At 36.8% G+C, this 16,559-nt stretch overlaps 2 protein-coding genes across 4 annotated transcripts in view; both read left to right on the top strand.

The window, feature by feature from the left end:
• CCDC82 (coiled-coil domain containing 82) overlaps nucleotides 1–10,204 on the top strand; it is a 51,322-nt gene extending 41,118 nt beyond the window's left edge. For all 3 annotated transcript variants that reach the window (XM_051986844.1, XM_051986846.1, XM_051986845.1), the window contains 2 exons: nucleotides 3,031–3,216; nucleotides 6,038–10,204. In XM_051986844.1, the coding sequence (XP_051842804.1) occupies nucleotides 3,031–3,216; nucleotides 6,038–6,103 (252 nt within the window). In that variant the 3' untranslated portion in view covers nucleotides 6,104–10,204. The remainder of the gene's footprint in view (nucleotides 1–3,030; nucleotides 3,217–6,037) is intronic.
• A 1,688-nt stretch (nucleotides 10,205–11,892) lies between these two features.
• Nucleotides 11,893–16,559, top strand: part of MAML2 (mastermind like transcriptional coactivator 2) — a 414,851-nt gene continuing 410,184 nt past the window's right edge. Inside the window, exon 1 of the mRNA XM_051986842.1 lies at nucleotides 11,893–14,071. Within this exon, the coding sequence (XP_051842802.1) occupies nucleotides 13,544–14,071 (528 nt within the window). The 5' untranslated portion in view covers nucleotides 11,893–13,543. The remainder of the gene's footprint in view (nucleotides 14,072–16,559) is intronic.

Here is a 16,559-nt window from a genome sequence, read left to right as displayed (position 1 = left end):
ATTGGTGAGGGATTGAAAAAATGCTCAAGTTATAGATAGAAATGAGCTGTTATTATTTTCTCATCTTTTTGTCATAATTCTCTTATGTCACAGGGAAAAACCTTTGAAACAAAAAGAGCAGAACTTTTTAAAAGCATATAAGGAGTTGATATTAATAAAGACATATTAAGAAATCACTTAGCTACAATTGATGAATTCAGATCACATGATACAAAAGAATTGTATGCCCAAGGTACTAAGAATATTGATGGATAAGCAACCAATAACTATATTTGAAAGATTATATTGAATGAATTCCTCCATTCAGTAGGACTGAGAACTGATACATAATAGATCTGTAGGACTGAGAAAGAACAAGTTTTCAGACCTTCCCCAATAGCAACAGAGTCTACAAATAATAATCCAGTGATCTGCATCTTAATTTCTTACAAAATTCTAGAACATAGCATAACACTTCATCATTCAACTGAAATTATTCTCTCCAAATTACTCTGTAGTAATTTGGAACAAAACATATAAAGTTACTAAATTGGGTACACTCTTTAAAAACCCAGCAATACCACTCACTACTACACTTACACCCCAAAAAAACTAAACATAGGAAAAGGACCTATATGTACAAAAATGTTTCTAGCTTCTGTTTTTGTAGTGTCAAGGAACTAAAGAAATGACCACCAATAAAGTGCTGTTTGTTTGCTTTATTAAGAGCGTATTAGAATACAATTGTTTTTCATAAAAAATGGTGAAGACAATTTCAAAGAGACCTGGAAAGACTTGATATGAACTGAATCTGATTAATGTAAGCAGAGCTAGGACAATTAATAGAATAACAACATTGTAAAGACAGCCCCTAAAGAGTTAGATCAGTGACCAACCAAGAGTCTAGAGGACATGTAATGAAACATTCACTTCCTGATAGATTTTGGACTCAGAGTGCATATTGAAGCATAGATATTTTTGAACAAAGCCAATGTGGAAATTTGTTTTGTTTGGCCATGTCTGTCTGCACATAAATTTTGTTTTTCTTCCCCCCCATTTTTTTTAAAGATTCAGCTCAAGTCCTACCACTGCAAGAGGTATTTCTCTCTTTTCCCTGCTAGTTCCTCCCTTCTGTGATTACATTCTATTTATACCAAATATACTACATATGTACATGGTTATTTGCATTTTTTTTGTCTTTTTACATCCCTATTATTGGTAAAGTACCTGGCTCGTGGTAAGTGATTAATAAATTATTATCAACAGCTTGCTTAGTGGACATCTCGAAAAGGAAATGGTATGTACAAAAACCCAGCAGAGCTTCATAAGAAACAAGTCATTCCAAACTAATCTTAATTCCTTTTTTGCAGGGTTACTTATCTGTTAGATCATGAAGATGTTGTATAGATCTATTTACCTTTATTTTAACAAAACATTTAATGAATGATCTCATGCTATTCTTATGAAAAAAGATGGAAGAAATGTGACCATACAGTTATGTATATATATCACTATACAGTTGAATGGAATTAGAACTGTTGGAATGACTGAATTCATAGTAATCATTAAAGATTTGATATCAATCTTGCAGGACCTTTAAAAATAGGTTTCTGTTTTTTGTACTGGTGCTGTTAACAATTTTTAATGACTTTAATAAAGGTATAAATGACATGTTTATTAAATGTACTGATTATGTAAAGTTGAATATAGTAGTTAATGTACAAGTGACAAAATTAGGGTCCAAAAATATCTTGCAAACTAGAATTAGATAGGATGATATCTAATAGACATAAAAGTAAATTTTACCTTTGATTAAATAGCAGTTTATCTAATAAAGATGTGGGGATTTTAGCAATTGAAAGTTTAGTTTGAGTCAGTGCTATGAAGTGAATGGCAAAGCAAAAATGAAAAAGCAGCATGATTTTGGCATAATTTTCATCTAGAAAGACAAAATTTCTAGTTGATAGTATAGTTCTATTATACCCTGCCTTATCAGACCTCATGTAATATCATGTTTGGTTCTGAGTGCAATTTTTTAAGGACTCTGCTATTGGTATTTTATAGAAAGCAAACATAAAGTAATAATAGAATTTCCCTCAGAATTAGGAAGACTTTGGTTCAAATGCTAGCTCCAGACACATGCTATATTTGTCATCTTGGGCAAGTTATTTAACCTTTCAATGCCTCATACTCCAAAGTAGTGGACCCTACCTTTAGCTCTATAGATGCAATCATAGACCTCTTTTGAAAAAAAAAAAATATATATATATATGAGTATATATATATATACTCATTAAGCATATATAATGTATATATAATTTCCTTAATTTCCAGCTAGCCACAAAATGCTATAACACAATAAAATAAAATTTGGCTAACTTTTTAAAATAGGAAGGAATGTGGCTTCAAGGGAAGTGTTTCCATTGGAAATATGGGATCTGACCACTCCTAACACTAAAATCATTTAACAAATGACTTTGCTTTTCTGGGACCTTGGCAGTTCCCTAATAGCTCTCTTCTATTATAATATGTATTAATAGGAGAATTTCCTTCACTTTTACCTGAAAGTGAAGAAATCACAAATCCTTCAAATATTTGCATAGCAACAAAAAGTTACATAGGATAAAAAAAAATTTTTTAAATAAGATAACAATTTAGTCTAAAGTTAAAATAAATAAAATTTTAACTATTTGGAAAATCCATTGAGAAATCCATTGGAAAATCCATGAGAAGTGCCAAAGAATTAAAAAAAACAACAGCAGCGGCAGCCCACAACTTAGTAATAGCTTAAGCATTTATTTTGATTTGTGTTTGATACAGAAAATTCTTAGAGACCAGACATTTTTTAATTGAATATGCATCATGTAACATTAATAGCTAAAATAATAGTTTTAATAACCATGTCAAGATTAACCAGCCATAGGATCTGTCATGGTTGTAGTTATTATCAAAGTAAATTACAATATCAAAGTATGTAAATATATACCAAGTAAATAAAGCAGGTTATAATGTTGTCACTAGTCAGATAACTGCATTTCTCTCATAATGTAGGTTCTAAAGGTTGGCAAAGTTTGTGCTGATCGTACCAGGATTTACCACCAACTGAAACATTTCAAATACAAGTTGTACCAAGAATGTTGCTCTATTGCAAAGACTGAAGAAGTTGAAGATGAGCAGGTCAAAGAAACTGTCGAACGCATTTTCAGTCAGTCAAAAGAGAGTGGCTGGATTCAGGAGGTAAATTGGATTCTTTGTTATTATAACAGTGGTGTTTAACAACTAGCCAACAACTAGAAGATACTAGAGAAAACAAAGTTTAAAATAGTTCTCTCTATCTCTTTCTCTCTTCTTTATTTTCTCTTCTTCCCATGTAGCCTTTTCCATGCACATTGTTTTTCCCTTTCAAATAATTTTTAAGAGGCAGTTACACCGTGGTAGACATATTACAAAGTTAGTGGAACAAGGCATCTTTCTTACTTTTATGCTCATTTTGTTTTTTATACTTAAGTTCACCTTTCCCTCCTTATTGACAGAGTACAAGACTTAACCTATGCCTATCTGCTTTCTATTGTTTAGACTAGTTCATGTGACTTGGGTATGAGGAGACATCTGAAGTCAGTTCTGTTGTCACACACATCTTCTTCTTGGTGACATAAAACTAACCAATAGGATTGAAGATGAAGAGGAATGCAGAGGTTTCAGGCCACAGGGCTGATTATTTTAATCCATCATTTTAATGGTAGTAAATTTGATAGCTTGATATAACTGATTGTTTTAAAAAGTATACCTGGCCTTCTAAAGATATCTTGGCAGCTTACAAAGTCTGGTATGGTCAGAGAGCTGTTAAGATTGTTTATTTCATATAAATGCATATATACATATATAAAATTTTAAAGAGGAATATAGCAAGAATCTTTTTAATCATATCTAGTTATGCAAATGCATAAGACATAAGAAAATGATTTCCAAGTAAACTTGAGTTTCTAAAAACGAGGAGGTTACCCTAAATTTAAAAAAAAAAATACTGACCTTTTCACTGTCTAAGGATATTTAGAGGAAGAACAAACTCTCCAGAGCAGTAAGAAAAGGGAAAAGGAAAAAGGGGGCAAAAAGGAGGAACTACTCAATCTATTTCTTGCTCTTTTGGAGAGCTATCCTCACTGAAAATGACATTGTTGGTTTTCCCCTTTGATAATTATCTTTCCTCCATGCTCTCCTTTACCACCACTCTCATTATGATCTCTTTTTTTTCTTTCTTTTTTACTTAAACTTTTTACCTTTTACTTTCTTCCTCTTGAACCAAGTTCTCTTTCCTACCTTTCTTCCTCATCATCATCTATACCTCTATATTTTATCACCTCTATTTGAGAAGAGAGGAGAGATCTATCTCCTATCCAGGAACTTCTGTCACCACTTTCCCAGGTAGCATCATACCTTTATTTCCTTTGATTATTGTTTATTGTTTTATCTACTTTTGGAGATTTACTTGTACCTTTGCTTCAATAGAGAATTGTATCATTTTTAGAAAGATACTGTATAAGCATACAATCAATTTTTAAAAGTTAAAAAAACAAGAAACTGAAATATTTTCCAGAAAGATTATCTTTTGCCAATAACATACTTTGTAGGAGAAAAGCTATCACAGAAGTGTGGACAGCAGATAGTTCCTGTACCTAGAAAAGGAAAAGCTATTCATGGTGAAGGAAAGACAACTGAATCATATTACATTAAGAAGAATATCACTTTACATTTGACATTAAAAAGTTCTCATGGTTATGTATATTTGGGATTTAATATTCAAAAAGATCTTTATCTTATTCTTGGCCATCACTTTTTCTTTCCTCCACTTAAAAATATTTTGTCCCTAGAACTTCTCAAATAATTTCATTTAAACCTAAATACTTTAAACCCCAGAAAAATATCAGTGCACTTTCCATGCTACATTTACTTTCAAAAGCTGTAAAGGATCTTAGCATTCTCAAGTTGACAGGCTAAATCTATCCTTTTCTCTAGGTCATCTGCATGCTATTGCATATACTTCTTTCATGCATGGTGCTTCTCCTCTTGTAGCCTTTCAGTATAATTGCTAGTCTCCTACTGGCCTTGCCCTTCTCTGCTATCTGAATACTCACATTCCTAATTTTAGCTTTTTCTCTCAAACAAATCCATCCCTATTGCCTGATTCAGTCTGTATGCTCATGTTATTCATTCCTCCCACTTGTTTTTTTTTCCTGCTCCCTGTTTTCCTTTACAATCCCTTTTTCTTCCTTCCTCTAATCCTAATTTATCTTCTTCCTAGAAAAGTCCCTAGCACTCTACTAAATTAATAGACGTTATCCTATTTATGGGTATCATAGAACATGTTCCTCAAGACCTGACAAATAGGCTAGCCTCTCATTCTGTTTATTCTTCCCTTATTTTCATGATTTGTTATTATTCTTATGTTAATGAAAGAACATGATTTTCAGTGTTTGAAAAAGGAGCAAACTACAACAAAATATAATAAAAACACAGAAAAATAAAAATATGTTACAAAATCATAAAAGAAGTTTGCCATTTTCTTCTCCAGCTTATTTTACAGATGAGGAAACAGAAGGAGAAAGGGTTAAGTGATTTGCCTAGGGTCAAGCAGTTAGCAAGTATCTGTTGCCAGATTTGAACTCAGGAAAATGAGTTTTTCTAACTCCAGGCCTGCCACTCAATATTCTAAGACATCTAACTTCCCCACTGATCTAAGCAATTCTCTAAAACTCCAGGTTTCACATAAGTTGCTGATTTTCGTGACAGAAAGGATTTTTAGCATTAAGTTTCTTACACAGGTGAAATCACAGGTTTAACCTAAAAAAAAAAACAAAAACAAAAAAAAAAAACTACTTCCCTTTATTTGTCTTAAAACTAGAAATTCTTGTTTGAATCAGAGCCCCCATTGACTCTTTTTGCTTTTACATGAATTACAATTAGTGCTACTCTTGTTTATATGTCAAATAAGGCCCAATTTATTTTCAGTCTTCAATTCTTGCCCTTGGTGAAATAACCAATATTTTTGTTGTATATACAGAAATATGATCAACTTGAAGAATATCTCAATTTTGCGGATTACTTTCATGATGAGAAGTTTGACTAAGTTGTAACACTTCCTTTGGAGAAGATTTTATAAAATTGTGATGAACATGAAGAACAATGAGTACTTGTTTCTGCATACCATGCTGAATATATTTGCACATTTTTGAAGATTTTCATAGCAAAAGCTCTTGTTTTTAAATATATAGTTCCATTTTAATTTTTGTGAAATCAAATCAGTGATCTTATTTTAATATTTTATCTGTGGTACATAGAAAGCGTATGCTAAATACTTTTTTAAAAGCTAATCAATGTATTTTTAAAATCATGTCAGTGACTGTGTAATAGATTACTATATGTCAAGTAGATATGAGTTGTTAATTTCATGCCAGTTTGATGGAGATATGTTGTATTTTAAAGTTGTATTTAGTCTTAAATATTTATGTGTATTTATTGCCTTCCCTCTCCCAAAACTTTTTGCCTGTCCATCTTGAAGTATTAAATGACCTTCACTAATATGTTATTCATACTATGACTTAAATCAGTGGGCTGGAAGAAATCTCAGTAGACCTTCAATTCATTTCCCACTCATCCAACCACTGCAGGACTGTACCTCAACCACCTAGACAGAGTAGTGTCATATGTGTTCTTAACTATCCCCTAGAAGGGGATTTCAGACCTCTTACTAGTCCATTCCAGTATCTCACAATCCTCACACTCAGGAATACTTTAATGTATTGTCCTTTCATGATTTGGGATATTCTTTCTTTGTGCTTGCTTAGTGTTAAGTCTAGATATAAATGACTTAAGTATATTTTATATTTTTAAAATTGTAAACGTTCCCCTAAGTTTATTTAATCTGTGGAGATGTAAAAAAGTCAAAAGTGATTTTTAGCCAAAAAAAAAAAAAAAACCCTTAGAAAGTATATTTTGTCTTGTGCCAAATCTAGAAAATTCCAGTTTAGACTGGTGAAGTAAGTTGTACAGTTTCAGAGGAAACAAATGGGCCTTGTCTGTTGTTTGTCCTTTTGTATTTGGGACTCCCACTGTAGTAAGACAAGCTTTTAGTGTGGACTTGAGTATAATGTAAGTTCATCTTGGCCCTTTTCCAATGTGGCTTAAATACAGGAAGTATCAGATGGACACCTTTATAATATGGTCTCAACAATAATGTGTTCCATGGCATAGATGCCAAAGACAGAGTCTAATGAGGTTTTGGTGTCTAAAACTGAATATTGTTCGAGACCACTTAATTATCATGTTTCTTCAATTTATTTTTTAAATATGGCTCCTCTCATGGTAGCCCACTTAACAAAAATCTTACAAGAAAGAGTGGATTTGTTGTTGTATAACAGTGTTGTGGAGCACATAGTCTCAAAAATGTGAATGACTGAAAATTCACTTACAAACCTCTTCATCCTTCTGGATGGCTCATGGAAATAATTCTTAGCCGTTTTCTAGGGAAGGAAACAGAGTTGGAATAAGAGGATAAACTGTTCAAAAAGGAATTGTTTAAGCAAGGAGAGATTGGGAGAGAAGTGATGTTCAAGTTGGAAGGTAGATGGAGTATAAAAAGATGTGATAAATGAATTGAAACAATGAAGAGCAGGAGAAACAAAAAGAAATTGGCTTCCTCTCTTATACTTGACTCTTGACACTGGAAACTATCTTTTCTATAGAGTCCAGAGCAAAATAGAAAGGCCAAAAAAGTGCCAATACTGGATAACTCTTGAAATACAAGAAGAATCTAGTGGATGGAGCCATTTTATGTGGTGAATACCAGTGCGGCTGCAGTTGAGAAGTACTTATGAGTAGTTTCTCAAATATCTGTGGCACTTTTAAGATCGTTATTCCCATTCCTACTCCGGAGTTATCAGTATTTGTTTTATCTAATACAAAAGAGAAAAATTTTAGGAGCAGAATTCTAAAAATATTTTAAAAGAAAAGCCATTAGCAATCATCAGAAAGGGACTGGCTGTTAGGTGATCTACTTGGTGCCAATCAGGTAAGGAGAAAAATATTTCGAACCAAAAGCAGTCTGTAGGCAAATTAAGAATTTTGTTAATATGGAAATACCACAGTATTATTTATATTTCAGCTACTATATTAATGATAGTAAATCTCTATAGCATTTGAAAGAACTTAAGAGTTTGTGAACTTGTTAAACATTTTCTTGGGCCATCAAATAGAGGTGAGGGGAGAACTATCTATAAGAGTATTAATTTTCTAATGGTAGTTGTTGTTATAACTTCAAGTGCTTGAATGTTTGTCTAGATCAAGTAAAATAGACTGATGGTGGCAGCAGGGGGAAGAAAAGGAAGGAAAGAAGAAATCTTTGTTGTACAGTTGTAGTCTAAAGAGCTGTCTTCTCCATTTGCCCTGCAGCATTGTTTGAGGAGAGAATGATAGTTGCTGAGTGGTTATATAATTTAGGTTGGCCACTCTGAACCATTCTCCCCTCCTTCACCCCTTCTGAGGCTCAGTTAGTTATAAGGCCTGCCTAAGTCAGAACAACTAGAAAATTGAAGCCTAGTCCATGAGATGTCCCATAGCTGGTTTGCCCTAGATACCATTAGTAACACTCTTCTACTTTACTGACCCTCTTTTTACATTTCTCCATTACCTTTTAGGACTCATTCTCTTTCTGATCACTTGACCCTCATCCTCTGAGTGCTATGGCACTGACATTTCTGCTCATGACTTAAGCTATCATTTCTATTTGAAATAATTCCATATTTGTGTCTCCAACCATGACTTTTTAGTTCTAAACCTTTATCTCAAGCTGCCTTCTAGATATCTTAGTCTAGATGTCTCACTGGCGCTTCAAACTCAGTATGTCTAGTGTTGAGCTTATTATTTTGCCCCCTGCTAAACCCTGCTCCTTCTGACTTCTTTTTCCATTGCTACATAATTCATTGAATCTTCGATGTTCAAATTCTTAGGATTATTTTGACTTTCTTTTCCTGGATGTCTATTTACTTAGTTATTAAGTCTTGTGGATCCCACAGCTATTTCATTCATAGTCATCTTCCCTTTATTCCAACTGCCATCACCCTGTATAAACTTTATTACCATTTCCTCAATTTCATTCATGAACTCTCTCTCTTTCCAATCTATCTTTTAGCATGATATAGTGTATAGAGTGTTAAACTTGGAGTCAAGAAGTTCTGGGTTCAGATCCAGGATCTAACATTTATTAGCTGTGTGACCATAGGCAAATCACTTAATCTCTCTGAGCCTCAGTTTCCTTATCTGTAAAATGAGGATAGTAATACCTGTAGTACCTACCTCACAGGGTTGTTGTGAGGAACAAATGAGATATTGTATGTAAAGTGCTTTGCAAGCTTTAAATTGTTATATAATTGTCAGCTATTATATTTCTGCCAGAGTTATCTTCTTATGCATAGGTCTGGTCATATTGCTCAGCTCAAATATCTTCAGTAGCTTTCTATTGCCTACTGAGTAAACTTCATATGCCTTTGCCTGGTATTCAAGGCCCTCCACAACCTGGTGCCCCTCTACATGGTGAGGTGGAAAGAGCACAGGGTTTAGAGTCAGGGGACCTGAGTTCAAATCCTAGCTATGCTATTTACTACCTATATTCCCTTGATCATTTAATTTCACTAGTCCCCAGTTTCTTCAATAACTTGAGGAGACTGGATGAAATGCTCTCTAAGATCCTTCTAGCTCTAAATCCTATGATCCTACCTTTCCAGCCTTATCTTACATTAATCCCCTCCATATATTCTGCTCTGGCCAAACTGGACTTCTCTTTCTCCCCTAACACACCCTGTGCTCTCTTGCCTCTGTGCCTTCGCTTAAGCTGTTCCCCTATGCCTGTAATGTTCTCCCTACCTTTTGAATTCCTTACCCATCCTTGAAAGCCCAACTCAAATGCCACCTTCTTCTAGAAGCTTTCCCTGATCCCTGTTGTCATTGATGACCTTCCCTTTTGTACCTCACATGGCACTTTGTTTTGCACTGCTCTAATGCACTTGTTACGTATTATTGTATATTATGGTTGTCTGTGTATGTGTCTTATTTCCCTACTAGATTGTAAGCCCCATGAGGGCAGGGACCATGTCTTATCTAAACTTTGTATTTCTCAGCTCTTGAACAGTGCTCTGCACACAGTTGGTGCTTAATAAATATTTGTTGAATTCAATGTGTATTTGAAATTAAATGCCTATGCGTACAATAACTAAATAAGTAGATAGATTCTCCTGGAACACAAAATAAAAATTTTATCATTGTGTGATTTATGAATCTTTGACTTTTAAAAAGTGTTTTTAAACTGTGTTTTAATTTTACAGAAAAATGAATTTGATTTCCCTAGATTGCTTGCTGATATGCGTATCAAACTATTCCAAGACTGGTAGTAGAGACATTTTCTAAATCTAAAACTAATGTTGTTTTTCATCATATTTACTTACTGAGGTGTGAATAAAGTAATCAGTTCCTAAATATCTTATCATATGCTCAGGGATCCACAAAATCTTTATAAGTTTGGCCCTTTTTACCTTAAGGGGTATTGAACCTTAGAAGTGTAATGAGCCAATAAAAAGAATGTCTATTTTAAACATTTTAAAAATTAACCAATGAAAAGATTAGTAAATTTTTTTTCAATTGGATTAATGCCTACTCAGTTCCAGACCAACATACCATATTCTGGAGAAAAAAACAAAACCTAAGAAATATTTTACTATATGGGGAACTGAAATATTTTTTTAAAAAAAGAATGAATAAATAGATAAGCCAGAATTTAAGTGCATTCCCTTTATCTATCCAATTTATTTAGTTAATTTACTAATCTGCAAACATTGCTAATGGAGAGGCAGTATGGGGTAGATTAATTTACTAATCTGCAAACATTGCTAATGGAGAGGCAGTATAGAGTAGATGGATAGCTGAAGTAGGAGCTAGGAAGCTCAAATCTCAATACAGGTTTGTCAGATAACTCTGGGCAAGTCACAAACTCTCAGTTTCTAAAGTGAGGATCAACTCTTTTAAGCAGAGAAAAATACTGGCCTACCTTAATGCACTAACATGAAAAACCTAGTCTGAAAATGCCCCCTGAAAAAATCCATCATAAAGATGCTGTGGGTTCAATACATTTTAAGCTGTTAGGGAATCATCTAGTGTCTACAGAAATATTTATGATTTCATTTATAAACCAGACAGATGCAAACATTTCATTGAAAGTCCCTGGAGAATTTAGGGAATATACAATAACCTCATAGACTACCAAGAACAGAAGTCTACTTAGTTTAGTTGTTCAGTTGTATATCACTATCTTACTCTTCATGACTCCATTTGAGATTTTTTTCTCAAAGAAACTAGACAGCTTTGCCATTTCCTTCTCCAGCTAATTTTTACCATTTGAGGAAATTGAGGCAAACAGATGAATCACCCAGGGTCACACACTAATGTCTGGGGTCAGATTTGAATTTAGAAAGATGAGTCTTCCTGATTCCAGACCCTCTGCTCTATCCATTTTGATGGATAGAGCTGCCTTACTTCTTAGTTGTAAGAAATGGATAAGCCTAGTTAATGATCACTTATAAAAACACTTTACTAAGTGTTAGTTTCCCTCTGTTGCTCCCCAGACTGATCTATACACAACAGTACCTGCCTTCCAGGAGCTTACAAACTACAGTGGCTATTGCTGTTTTATCAGTATCAGCATCTTAGATGTCCTAGCCATCACCATGTGGCACTACTAAATGGTCCCCCTTAACACCATATTAAAAAATGAAAATGGAATCCTCAGAAGGAAGATGTAAGTTTGAAAGGGAAAACACATTCTCTGACTGGGAATTTCTTCATATTTAGAGCGATGAACTGGTAGAAGAGAAGTGGGGAATTTCCCTAGCTTTCCCCCACCAGAATCCTTTCAGTTAAGCATCCAAGAACAGCTCTTTCTGATTTACTTCTTCTGCCACTGGGAGGCCCTCTGTGCTCCTCTTTCCCCTCTGCCCATCTCCAATTAATTACTCACTGGTGCAGTGGCACCAGCCATCCACCAGGGAGTCTCCAAATAAGCTTGCTCTCCCTCCCCCTCCCTCTCTTCCTCACCCCCCCTCCCCATCTGCAGCTTTGCTGGCTCTCTCTTTCTCTCTCCCTGTCTCACTCTCTCTCTTTCTCTTCTATCCGAGCACAATGAAAGCCTGTGTATCTCCGTGACTCCGGGCAGTGGAGCGAGCGAGTGTCAGCAAAGCGGCCAACAACAGAGGAGAAAGAGAAAGGAAAATACCAGCTACTTTTTTTTTTTTTTCCACATATAAATCGGAGCGATCCAAGAGATTCACATTGGTCATTGCGAGTCCAAACCCCGCAGATCAACTGGCCGGGGATGGAATGTACAAAAACAGAAAGGAAAGTGACTGGACGTTACTTGGTGCAATACGCTGGAAGTTTGTAAGTTGGACTATCATTTGTAAATTACTCTGGGAAGAGTTCTCTATAGATACTGTCTGAATAGAGCCCGGGTGGGGAAGAGCAGCATAAGCGGGAAAGCAATGCGCTGAGTGATCTGCCTAGCTAGCTACTTTAGATTGCTTTCATTAAGGAAAGGGAACCTTACAAGAGATGAGGCTCTTACCAGTGGCTGGATTCGCGGAAGACAAGAGCGTGGTCTGAAAGTCCAGTTATTGACATTGCGAACAACCGAGAAACTGTCTCCGTCTTTTTTGGGGGAGAACGAAATAGAGGAGCTCTGTTGCAGCAGCGACAGTAACCAAACAAGGAGGAAGCATAGGGAGAAAAGAAGGGGAAGAGGGGGAGAAAAAAAGAAATTAAAACCAAAAAGACAGTAGATGCTGTTGGCACATTGTGATCCTCGGCTTTAAACTCTATTCAAAAGGCAGTACATTTTTTTTTAAAAAATGAGAAAAACTGACTGGGGTAAGGCCATGAAGCCAGGCAGCTTTGCATTGTGCTTCTTTGCTGAAATTTCCTCATAAAGAAATCTCAGAAACAACTAGGTAAGGAGGTGAGGGGAGAGTTCAGGTCTTGATTAACCTCCCTCCCTCAACTCCTTTCTCTGTCTTGCTTTCTCTTGACAACTCCCGAGTCCTTATAGCTAAATCCTGTATCCTATAACATTTGGAAAGTACGCAGTGCTTCTTGTCAGCCTAATTTAAAAAAAAAAAAAAAGAAAGAAAGAAAAGAAAAAAAAAGAAAGAAAGAAAGAAAAGAAATCCCTCAACTCTGCCCAACTTCTCCAGAGCTGTCAGACGCAATTAGAGTACATTGATTAGGTTTGTTGTCATCTTACTTAGACTCTCCAATTCGCTTCTTCTCCAGCTTTCTTCCACCAGGTTATTCTTCCACTCCTTAATTTCTTCACTCCTCCTCCAAGCCTCAGTTTCTCCATAGTGCTCTCTATACATGTGGCACTGAAAACAAAGTCTACATCATCATCATTACTGAAAACATAAGTTTCCAGTACTAGTCAGTTAAGCACCATAATATCCCAGAGGCAGCAATCATTGTGGCCAATAGGATGGGGGACACAGCTCCCCCTCAGGCCCCAGCAGGTGGGTTAGGGGGGGCTCCTGGGGCAGGACTCCTTGGAGGAGGCTCAGTTGCCCCCAGAGTACATAGTGCTATTGTAGAACGTCTACGTGCCCGCATCGCCATCTGTCGCCAGCATCACCTAAACTGCGAGGGACGCTATGAGCGGGGCCGAGCGGAGAGTTCAGACAGAGAACGGGAGAGTACCTTGCAGCTCCTGAGTCTTGTGCAGCATGGTCAGGGTTCGAGGAAGGGAGGCAAACACGCTAAGGCTAGTGCCAACCCCACGGCCACTGCAGCACCTCCTCCCACTGCCGCTCCACCTCCTCCAACATCAGCAGCAGCAGCAGCCCCAGCCCCACCACCTCCACCAGACTATCACCATCACCACCACCCTCAGCACCTGCTCAACAATGGCAGTAACTCTGGTGGGAGTGGGATCAATGGCGAGCAGCACCAGCAGCAGCCACCCCCCACTTCAGCTACTGGGGACCAGAGGAACTCAGCCCTGATTGCGGTAAGCAACACCTTCCTGCTCGTTCTCACACGTCTGGTGGTCTTTGGTAGCATTGGGTTTGTGCTGGAAATAGATGTCTTCCCTTCAAAGGCTAAGAACTAGATGGTTTTGCAATTTCACCTGTCATGTACATTGATAGTCACCGCTTCCTCTCCCTATAGATGACCTCCCTATCAGAACCCATGCATCTTTTCTAGGTATCTTTGGAGTTCATGGGATGTAGAAGCAGTTGGAACCTTGCAAGAAAGGCCTGGTCAAACAACTCTCTTTTTATGCTAGTTGGCACTTTCCATCGCACGTAACATGAAGATAGATTTGAACCGTTTTTAGGCCAAACTAGTCATTCATTTGCTTTAACGTACACATTGGTCACCCTTACCCCATTTTAATGTTCTATTTATTCTTCTCAGACTGCTCCACATCTTTCGTTTTTGAGGATACCTGTGTCTACCTAGAGTTGCAGAGCAAATATTTAATTCCTTTCAGAAAGTAGTTTCTATGAAAAATTCCCCAAAATAGAATAGGAGGTTTTGAAATAGGAGGAAAATTGGATTCTGATTCAGTTTCCTTGGTGTCTGTTGTTTGATTTAACTTGTATCTTGCCTGTTTTCTTTGCTGCTGTGGGCAAATGAGCCCCCATCAACTATCCCTAAGAAATTACAGTTGACTAACCTGCCTACGTCAGTAGACACAGGAACAAAGGTGTATTTGCACAACATCTTCAGAGGAAGTACCCAGTTGTTGGCTGCTCCCAGAGACAGGATATCATACTTGAAGGGTCTGATTAAGTTTCTGGCCTGGAATTCTTCCCCAGCTGCACAGACACACCCTGTCCCAGAGGGAGGATCTTTTCAATCATTGGCTCTTGGTGCCAGGCACAGTCACCTGACCTCTAGTCGTGTGCATGGCTTTCCCAAGATGCATGTAGCTGGCCGGTCAGCGGTCCTTGGATGGAAGGTGGCGCCCCATCCCACAGCATCCCCAAGTTAGGCCGCTGATGCTTTGCATCTGTTCACACAGCATAGCTCGATTCAGCCTCAGCCAACTCTAATGAAAGCCAGCCACAGGAAATGACCAAGCAAGCCAACTCTAAAGTATTCAGGAAGCCCACTGGAATGGATGAGAAGGCAGATGCAAGTCACCTGTTGAATGGCCCAGACAATATGCTTTGGCTTTGGGAGCTATAGAGGGCAGCCATGATAACTACAACAGGCAGCTAGGTACCACAGAGGATAGATAGTGCACTGGGTCTGAAATCAGAAAGACTGGAGTTCAAATCTGACCTCAGACACTTACTAGCTGTGTGACTATGAGCAAGTCACTTAGCTATTGTCTGCCTCAATTTCCTCAACTATAAAATGGGTATAACAATCGCATCTACCTCCCTGGGTTGTTGTGAAAATCAAATGAGATTAATGAGTTAAATGGTTTAGTGCGTTGTCTGGTACATAGTAGGTATTTTTATAAATGAAAGCTATTATTAATTATGATTATTATATGGTACAACTGCCATTCAAGAAGCCCACTGGAACCTGTATTTTTACTCTTTCCAAATTTACTAGGGATTGATGTGGCAATTTGGCATTACTAAGAGATGTATGTGCGATAAATATTTAGTATTTAGATCATCTACTGGCTTCATTTTCCTTCATCATCTTTGGGCTTCCTTTCCCTCTACTACCTTCTTTATCACCAGACAGTGAATCAAGATCTCTCAGAGGGAACAGGAATTTGGTTTGTGAAAGATAATATGAAATATGAAAAAATTCATATGAAATATGAAGTGGGTAATGGAAGTTGGAGGGTTAGAGAGGTTGCAGGGCTTCGAGTAGTAAGAATTGAACCAATGAAGAAAAGAATGGGTTTTGTATTTACATATGTATCACAGGCATCTAGGGGCCTAGAACATTGATTGTCTCCTACAGTAAATTTATAATCTGTCTTCAAGTCTACTAAGAACACAGCTTTGTGTGCTATCTAATGTTCTGGTCAATGTGCATATGTATGATCCACCAAGAGTGAGGCACTCATCCCAAGACAGTAAAATAGACAAATCTCTGCTTTCTGTGCCAAGATTGGAGAAGGAAAGAAACTACATTTTGGGATTTTTTCAGGAAGCATGAAAAATCCCCAAAACTTTCTTCCTAAATAATCATGAAGGGATTTTTGCTTTCCACTAGTAAGGGGCAGATGGTTTGGGAATTGGAGGTAGGAGCCAGAAGAAATGGTATTTTTACTCCTGGTATTTGGGATTGAAAAAGGGAACAAACTTCTAGGATTACTAAGATTTCTCAATGCTTCAATGACTCCTAATGTCATATGAAGTAGGAAAGGATGCTCTGCTTCAGCAGAAGGTTTACCCAACTGTAGTACTCACTTCTTTTCCTAAGAATGGATTGATTTTGTGTTTTCCAAATATGGGTCCTCCTTGGGCACAAAGTATGGAAGAGTGTTTGTCCTGAAAGGTACAGTGAGGTAGAATGAGTGA

This window comes from Antechinus flavipes, chromosome 3, assembly GCF_016432865.1.
Source record: "Antechinus flavipes isolate AdamAnt ecotype Samford, QLD, Australia chromosome 3, AdamAnt_v2, whole genome shotgun sequence".
Classification (NCBI taxonomy): domain Eukaryota; kingdom Metazoa; phylum Chordata; class Mammalia; order Dasyuromorphia; family Dasyuridae; genus Antechinus; species Antechinus flavipes.
Note: the sequence above shows the minus strand (reverse complement) of the source record. Positions and strands in the feature narration are given on the sequence as shown.